We start from the raw sequence: 8,990 nt of genomic DNA, 5'->3' as shown, positions 1-8,990 counted from the left end.
AGGACTTACTAGCCAAGTAGTTGGCTAGTGTGTTCGTCAAAGATGGAGAAGGAGATGCTCGTGTAGCCGACAAGAGAAACTTCAAAGGAAAATGAAGAGATATGTCGTACTCTCGATCCGCAGGTGATTCAAGCTCGCCTGGAAAGAAGGAAAAGCCTTTTAACTATTATGGTAAGAAGCCTCTCAGATGTTATCGTTCTGGTGATGTAGATCACATAAAAAGATATTTCCAAGCCAAAGACAGTAATATGGCTCAACAAGTTGCTGAAGAAGAAGAAGAGTGGGGAAAGTATTTAGTAGTTAAGGCTCGAGTAATAGATTGCATGATTTCCATCAATCTTGAAAGAGACTGGATCGAGGATCTAGAATATAATATAGCCGATCACATGGAGAAGCAAGAAACTGATGTTGTCGGCATGAAGTAAGAAATTTTGGATGATGTTCCCAGTGGTGACAAGGCAGCTGCTATTGAAGAAATCAAAGAAGAAGATCTTGAACAGGCAGTATCTGAAACTATATGTGCTAATGACGACCTTTACCAAGAAAGCATTGAGGAAGATGTATTGGAAGCGGAAGTATATGGTCAAACATCTGTAATATCAAGGTCAACTAATGGCTTAGAGAAAACTCTAGAAGCAGATGGAGAAAGTAGAGATCAAATAAAGAAAGAAGCTGATATTGAAGTCTTAAATACAAACAATATGATTTTTGAAAGTTATGAACCTTTCAAAATATCTATCGAAGAGATGATATGGCAGTGGATCATATGTTGGTGTTGAGACTTCACAGGAAATTGATAGTGTTTCTCTAGATAATATAATTGTCAAGAAGTTAATAGAAAGGGGGAGCCTGAGAACTCAACAAGGAGATAATCTACATGGATCAATTAGCAATGAAGAATTTTTATCATTTGAAGAAGTAAGAGGAGTTCGGAAGAAACTGTCGAGATTTTCACCAAGACGTGGCACAAAGCTTCGTTTGAGTTCTTCCACGACAAGTGCGGGGTAGTTTCCAAAAAATCACTTTAAGGGGGAGTGTGAAAAATATGTTGAATATTGATTTAAACGTAATTAAAGGTTCCTATTTAGTTGGCAGAGTAACACATTTGTTAGGAGTCCTAGTTGAGTCAAAGCATATCTCTGTTAGTTGCTAATATTTAGCTTAGTGGATAAGGTTGTGGTTAAGTTAGTGGGTGATGTTTCTCTTAGGTGGTTGACTCTTAATTCCTATTTAAAGTGTCCTATGTATTTTCTTTAATATATAAGAAATATAACGTGAAGGTTCTCTACAACTCTTCTTTTATCTTCTTATACGTTATTTCTTCTTTCTTTATTCTCCAACAAAATTGGTATCAAGAGCTAGGTTAGGTGAAACAAACAGCAAATCAGTAGCAAGAAGAAAGTGACAATTGAGAGTAAAGAATGGCCACCAATGGAGCATCTACCACATCTCAACAACTAATTCCCATCTTTAATGGGGATAAATACGAATTTTGGAGCATAAAGATGAATACTTTGTTCAAGTCTCAAGAATTGTGGGATTTGGTGGAGAAGGGCTATGCTGAGGAAGATGAAGCAAGAGGGTTGCGGGAGAACAAAAAGAAGGATTCCAAGGCTCTGTGTTACATCCAGCAAATGATGCATGACTCAATTTTTTCCAAAATTGCTATTGCAGAAACCTCAAAGCAGGCGTGGGATATTCTGAAAAAAGAGTTACACGGCTCGACAAAGGTAATGACTGTTAAACTCCAATCACTCCGACGTGATTTTAAAAATTCATCCATGAAAAGTAGTGAATCTGTGCAAGGCTACTTATCTCGGGTGAGTGCAATTTTTAATCATATGAAGGCATACGGTGACAAATGGGGCACAAGGAAGCTGATTGCTGGACTAAACAGAAGGATGAACAACAGCATGCCAATTTCACTGAGCAACAACAAGAATAAGGTAATATGTTCATAGCTCACTCCTCAATAGATGTTGGTTCAGATGACGTATGGATCATTGATAGTGATTGCTCCAACCACATGTCGGGCAGAAGGTCTTTGTTAAAGGAACTTGATGAATCAGAGAAGTCAGAAGTTTGTATTGGAAATGACAAGGCAATGACAGTCTACGATAAAGGCACAATCGCTCTAAAACCTTCTCATGGTAATGTCAAATGTCTCCATGATGTGCAGTATGTTCCTTGTTTGGACTATAACTTGTTGAGTGTTGGGAAACTGATGAATTGTGGATATTCTATTTTGTTTGATGACAATTCCTGTAGCATTCAAAATAAAAATTCAGGACACAAAATTGTTGACATTCAAATGACTCAAAATAGAATGTTTCCTCTTGAAGTTTCTGATGTTAAAAGTTTTGCATTAATTACCAAAGGCAATACAGAAGGTAATTTATGGCATTTGCGGTATGGTCACTTGAATGTAAAGGGGTTACAATTATTAGATCGTAGAAATGAGGTTCTTGATTTGCCTAGAATTTATGCTGGATGTATGTATGGGAAGCAAAATAGAAATTCATTTCTTGTAGGTAAGTCTTGGAGAGCATCTGTTTGTCTTGAATTGGTGCATGCTGATCTATGTGGTCCTATGAGTGTTGAGTCCTTAGGTGGAAGTCGATATTTTCTACTTTTTACGGATGATTATAGTCGAATGAGTTGGGTATATTTCTTGAAATTCAAATCTGCAACATTTGAGAATTTCAAGAAATATAAGTCGTTTGTTGAGCGAGACAAAGTGGTTGTAGAATTAAGACTCTTAGAATAGATAAAGGTGGTGAATTTATATCAAATGAATCCAACACCTATTGCGAGGAAACCGGTATTCACAGAGAGCTCACAGCACCATATACTCCGGAGCAAAATGGTGTTGCCGAACAAAAGAATCGGGCAGTCGTTGAAATGGGTAGAAGCATGATGCAAGCTAGAGGTGTACCAAAATATTTTTGGGCTGAAGTTGTTGTTACTGTTGTCTACATGCTGAACATTTCACCCACCAAGGTTGTTCTTAATCAAACACCATATGAAGCAAGGAGAGGTAACAAGCCCAAGGTAAGCCCCTTATGTGTCTTTGGATGTATAGCTTATTCTTCGATAAATTCCCAAGCTAGATATAAGCTTGATGAAAAAACAAAGAAATGTATCTTTGTTGGATATAACATGATATACCGTCAGTTTACGGTATTTTTAATACATTTCACTTAAGAGTTGTGTGTGGCTAGAGCCATTTTGTAGTAGTATTAATGTGTTTTTATCTAGTTTGCAGGATATATGTTTGGACGTGGGAGTTAGGAGACAGTTGAAGGAATGTTGTAGAAAAAGCCATATATGAATGTGACCTATGGACCGTAGGTCCATTCACGGTCCGTAGGTGAAGGGCGTAGATGATGGGCAAAGATTAGAGAGGAAATCAGGGAATTCTTGACTATGTGTGGAACCACGACTAGGATTGACGAACCGTAGTTCGGTCTACGGACCGTACAACAAGTCCGTCAAATGATTCAAAGGAGGTGTTACAGTACCTGATTTGAAGAAACTAAGTGTGAGATCACGGAGGGCGATTCACGGACCGTGGATCGACTCACGGTCCATCCTGCTGAGCCGTCAAATGCTTCTGAGAGTTGATGATTTTGAAGTTGTGAAAATTTCCTAAGTCCCAGATCACGAAAGGGACCTACGGACCGTAGGTCAGTCCATGGTCCGTAGGTTAGTCTTGTCAATGACAACCGCGTCTAGAAACTTTATTTCCTTATTTCGTTTCCTTATTAGTTAGGATTTGTTTTTCTATCTATATGGCATGTAAACCTCGTTTTTGGGGGTTAGACTTTATTATTTTAGTTCTAGGTTTTGGCTTTGGAGATTAACTTGCAACTTTAGCAATTCTTGATTTCCTAAGTTCGTTTTGAAGATTTTGGCTTTGAAATTCAAGTTGAGATTTTGGGTTTTTTCTTCTCATTACGTCAGCTCATGATTCCTTCATCTAAAAATATGAATTGTGTTCTTTCTACTATGGGTAACTAAATCCACAACTAGGGTTGTGGGAACCATGAGCGATTAACAACGTATGAATAGTAAATAAGTAATTCTTGAATAGTGTTATTGAATGCATTGATAATTCTTTCGTTTAGAAGTCTTTTTAACGAGTGCACGCGTTAGAACTCGCCTTGTTGCTACTTGCTGGATCAAGGAGGTAGTTAATAAGAAAAGAATTATCAACATAGATTTAGTGTGATACTATCTAATAGTCTAATGTCAATTGGTGCGAGGGTGAAAACTAAGTTATACATCGATGTGATGTCCAATATGAGGTAAAGGTAAGGGTTAGTAAATTATATACACGTAGCCGGACCAAGTGCGGGGTGAAATTCTCTAGTTGCCAGACCAAGGAATTAGAGATATCTAACTTATCACTTTGCATGTAATACACTAGGAAAGGATTACTATTACTAGGATTACCGCGTTATGAGCTTATGGGGAACACGTACACCCTAGTTTCTCTCTCATCTTGATAACAACAAAAGTTTGAATCTTGCTTAGTAATTGTTCACATAACTTTCAGATTTTTTTTCACAAATCCCCCCTCCTTTAATTATTTGTTTCAGAAGTACGTTGACTAAATGAATATAATCGTAAGCTGAACTTAAGTCTAGACCATATTCCTCGTGGGATCGACCCCAACCTCCAAGTTGGGTTCTTTAGTTGATAACGATCTCTTACGCTTCTTTAGGGAGGTGTAATTTGAGCGTATCAAATTTTGGCGCCGCTGCCCGTGATTAAGGCCTTTAGATTAAGTTTAACTATATTATTGAACTTTAGTCAAATATTTCCTAATTTTACTTTTTCTTTTGTTTTTGTTTCTTTCAAGTTCCTACTCTAGTGTATGCCAAGTACACGGAGCCAAGGTGAACCACTTACTCCTTACGATCCAGAATTGAACAGAACTTTGTGAAGGATGAATAACCAAGGAGTCCTAGTCAATCCTATCGGAGGAAATTTAGGTGATGGAGTTGGGTTGCAGCCTCCGAGAGTTGGTGATGAGAATAATCAGGTCAAGCTAAGAATCTACTGAGAGATGCAGTGAGGGTACAGGATCCACCAGGACCAAGACTGCATGATAACTATAGGGTCAACTTTAATGTTGTTGAATCTGACAAACCTCTTGTTCTACCCTCTCTACCTTTGAGGCTTACATTTGTGGTGACCAGTTGTTTGATGTAGATGCTTACAGCGAGGGGTTTGTTTGCTGGTTTGACGTCGGAGGATCTACATGCTCACGTAGCCAAGCTGAGGAGTGTTTGCAAAATTTGTGTGGGTCGACCGGACTTAGACATGGATGTCATTGGATTAAGAGTATTCCCTCTATCATTGACCGACGATGTTGCTGTGTGGTTTAGTGAGCTCCCTTATAAATCAATATATACATAGGACCAATTAACTAAGGTGTTCTTGGCAAGGTTCTTTCCAGTGTCAAAGAAGCTGAACCACAAAGATAAACTCAACAATTTCATAGCACTACTTGGAGAGTCTGTGAGTAGTTCCTAGGATAGGTTCATTGCTTTCATAAGAGGTGTCCCGAATCACCGTATTGATAATAAATCGCTGAAGGAATACTTCTACTGAGGTCAGGAGGACAATAGTAAGGTTTTGCTCGATACCATCGCTGGAGGCTCATATGGTGAGTGCACTTTTGAGCAGATCGCTGAGAAACTGGAGAAAATTTCCTGAAATAATAAAGCTTAGAGCACTAGAAAGTTAGATACTGGGAGAAACACATTTCCAGTCCAAGCTGCAACTAATCAATCTGCTGATGATATTCGTGATAAAATGGATCAGATCAGGATAGAACTAGGGTTGGTCCTGAAGTATGTGAGCGGAAGTGCAGAAAAGGTAAATGTGGTCAATTACTTGACCAAGACTCCAACACCATCAGAGGAGGAATATTACTACGAGGAGGATGCTTATTTGGTGAATGATCAGACGGAGGGTTTCTGAGCCAATGCCCAAGGTTCCAACTCGAATAACTAGCGCCAAGGGCAAGGAAACCAAGGTCGGAACTATGGCAACTACAACCAAGAAGGTCAATATGTTCGGGATGGGAACTACAATCGCAATAACAACTACAACCGAAACAATTATGGCAACAGAAATGATCGGGTTGGACCTTATGTTCCTCCTCAAAATTAGGAATCTGGTAATAGGAAAGCTGGAGGTAATATGTCACGTATTGAGGATATGATGCAGAAGATGATTAAGAGGTTTGATTCGATTGATGAGAATGTGAAGGAGATGCTAAATGACTTGTCTAGTATTGGTCAAAAAGTTGACGCCCATGCAATGTCAATTAAGCATCTTGAGCAGCAGATGACTCAGTTGTCCACTATAGTAAACCCACGTCAACCTGTCACATTTCCTAGCAACACCATCTTAAATCCAAAGAATGATGGGCATTGTATGACACTCACTACTCGAGGAGGTAAGCAGACCATCGATCCACCTATGTCGTCTGGGGTTGAAGTTTAGGTTAGTAAAGTTGATGATGTGATTGAGGTAAATGAAGAGCTTGAGAATCCAACAGAGAAGGAAGTGGAGATAGCCCAAAAAGTTGTTCCCATGCCTAGACCTCCACCTCCCTTCCCACAGAGGTAAGTGAAGAATACTGAAGAAGGTAAATACCGCAAGTTTATTAATATGTTGAAGCAGCTTTCCATCAATGTGTCATTGATAGAAGCTTTGGAGCAAATGTCTGGGTATGCGAAGTTTATGAAGGACTTGTTAACTAAAAAGCAGGCCGTGAGTTTTGAAGATGATGATAAGTTGCAACATTGTAGCGTTATTGCTACAAGTTCCCTTATGCAGAAGAAGGAGGATCCTGGCGCTTTCACTATTCGTTGTACCATTGGGTTGTTACATTTTGCAAAGGCGTTTGTGCGATTGGGTGCTAGTATCAATCTGATGCCATTGGCTATTTACAAAAAGTTGGGTTTAGGGGATCCAAAACCGACATCGATGAGATTGCTTATGGCCGATAGAATTGTGAAGAACCATATTGTTGTGCTCTAAGATGTACTAGTGAAAGTGGAGTCTTTTATCTTTCCGACAGATTTTGTGATACTTGATTGTGATGTTGATTTTGAGGCTCCCATTATCCTTGGGAGACCATTCCTAGCCACTGGGAGCGCCTTGGTTGATATGGAGAAAGGGCAGATGAAGTTTCAATTGAACAATGAAGAGGCAACTTTCAATATCTCAAGGTCTATGAAACAGAGTTATGAGCTCAAATCGGTATCTATGGTGACACATATTGTAGAGAGTGGTTTTGAGGTGCCCATTGAAGAAAGGTTGGGTGTTGATGCGCTAGCAACGGTAATGATGAACTTTGATGGTGATGGGATTGAAGACTATGATGAATTGGTCGCTGCTCTTGATAGGTTTGAATTTCATTCAAAACCAAAGAGATTGGAGTTAGACAGGAAGAATCGCAATTCTCCACTTGCTACACCATCTATTGAGAAGATGCTGAAATTGGAGCTTAAGGCTCTACCATCACATTGGAGGTATGTATTCTTGGGGAGAGATGGTACTTTACCAATCATCATTGCGGCAGATTTGAATGTGGCACAAGTTGAGGCGTTGGTTTCCGTATTGAAGAGGTTTAAGCGAGCTATTGGGTGGACTATCGCGGACATTATTGGGATTCCTTCTGGTATTTGTTCTCATAAAATTCAACTCTTGTTGGATCACAAGCCAAGTATTGAGCACTAGAGAAGACTAAATATGCCTATGCAAGAGGTAGTTAAGAAGGAAATCATCAAGTGGCTGGAGCTGGAGTTATTTATCCCATTGACGATAGTAGTTAGGTGTGTCATGTTCAGTGTGTGCCCAAGAAAAGTGAGATTATTGTGGTACCTAATGCGAGAAACGAGCTTGTTTCGATGCGACACATGACTGGATGGAGAGTCTGCATGGACTACCAGAAATTGAACGCTTGGACAGAAAAAGACCACTTCCCTATGCCGTTCATGGATCAAATGCTGGATCGACTTGCTGGTAAGGGTTGGTATTGCTTTCTTGATGGTTATTCGGGCTATAATCAGATTTCCATAGCTCCGGAAGACCAAGAGAAGACCACATTCACTTGCCCTTATGGGACTTTCGCCTTCAAACGAATGCCATTTGGGTTGTGTAATGCTCCTGCGACTTTCCAGCGTTGTATGATGTCGATATTTTCTTATATGGTGGAGGACACTATTGAGGTATTTATGGATGATTTCTCTGTGGTAGGTTACTCTTTTGATCATTGTCTGGACCATTTGAACGAGGTGCTTAAAAGGTGTGAAGAGTGCAATCTTGTGCTCAATTAGGAGAAGTGTCATTTCACGGTGAAATGAGGGATAGTTCTGGGTCATTAGATTTCTGAGAAGGGTATAGATGTTGATAGAGCAAAAGTTGAGGTAATAAAAAAGCTTCCACCACCTATCTCTGTTAAAGGTGTTAGAAATTTTCTTGGGCATGTAGGGTTCTATAGGAGGTTCATCAAGGATTTCTCCAAAATTGCACATCCATTGTGCAAACTGCTCAAAAAGGAGTATAAGTTTGATTTTGATAATGCTTGTCTGAGAGCATTTGGAGAGTTGAAGGAGAAGTTAGTTACTACACCTATCATTATTTCACCGGATTGGGGACAACCGTTTGAGGTAATGTGTGATGCGAGTGGAGTGGTGCTTGGTATGGTATTGGGACAGAGGCGAGAGAAGATTCTTCATCCTATTTACTATGCCAGCAAAGCTCTAAATGTGGCTCAAAAGAACTATACAGTGATTGAACAGGATCTTCTTGCAGTGGTTTTCGCATTCGAGAAATTTTGATCCTACTTGCTTAGTACTAAGGTAATTGTGCATGCTGACCATTCTGTATTAAGGTATTTGATGGATAAGAAGGATGCAAAACCGATGTTGATTAGATGGGTGTTGTTGCTGCAAGAGTTTGACTTT

General features: G+C 39.5%; 1 protein-coding gene across 1 annotated transcript; it reads left to right on the top strand.

Annotated features, from left to right (window-relative positions):
• Positions 1-1,421: 1,421 nt before the first annotated feature.
• LOC125823464 (uncharacterized) lies at positions 1,422-5,991 on the top strand. Its single transcript, XM_049502843.1, has 5 exons — positions 1,422-1,946; positions 2,054-2,662; positions 2,815-3,051; positions 5,218-5,382; positions 5,740-5,991. Exons 1-5 carry the CDS (start codon positions 1,422-1,424, stop codon positions 5,989-5,991), a joined length of 1,788 nt encoding a protein of 595 aa, XP_049358800.1.
• Positions 5,992-8,990: the final 2,999 nt, after the last annotated feature.

The sequence above is a fragment of the Solanum verrucosum genome, unplaced genomic scaffold (genome assembly GCF_900185275.1).
Source record: "Solanum verrucosum unplaced genomic scaffold, falcon-dt-bn FXZP01000012.1, whole genome shotgun sequence".
In the NCBI taxonomy this organism is placed as follows: domain Eukaryota; kingdom Viridiplantae; phylum Streptophyta; class Magnoliopsida; order Solanales; family Solanaceae; genus Solanum; species Solanum verrucosum.
This window is presented reverse-complemented; position numbering and strand designations above follow the sequence as displayed.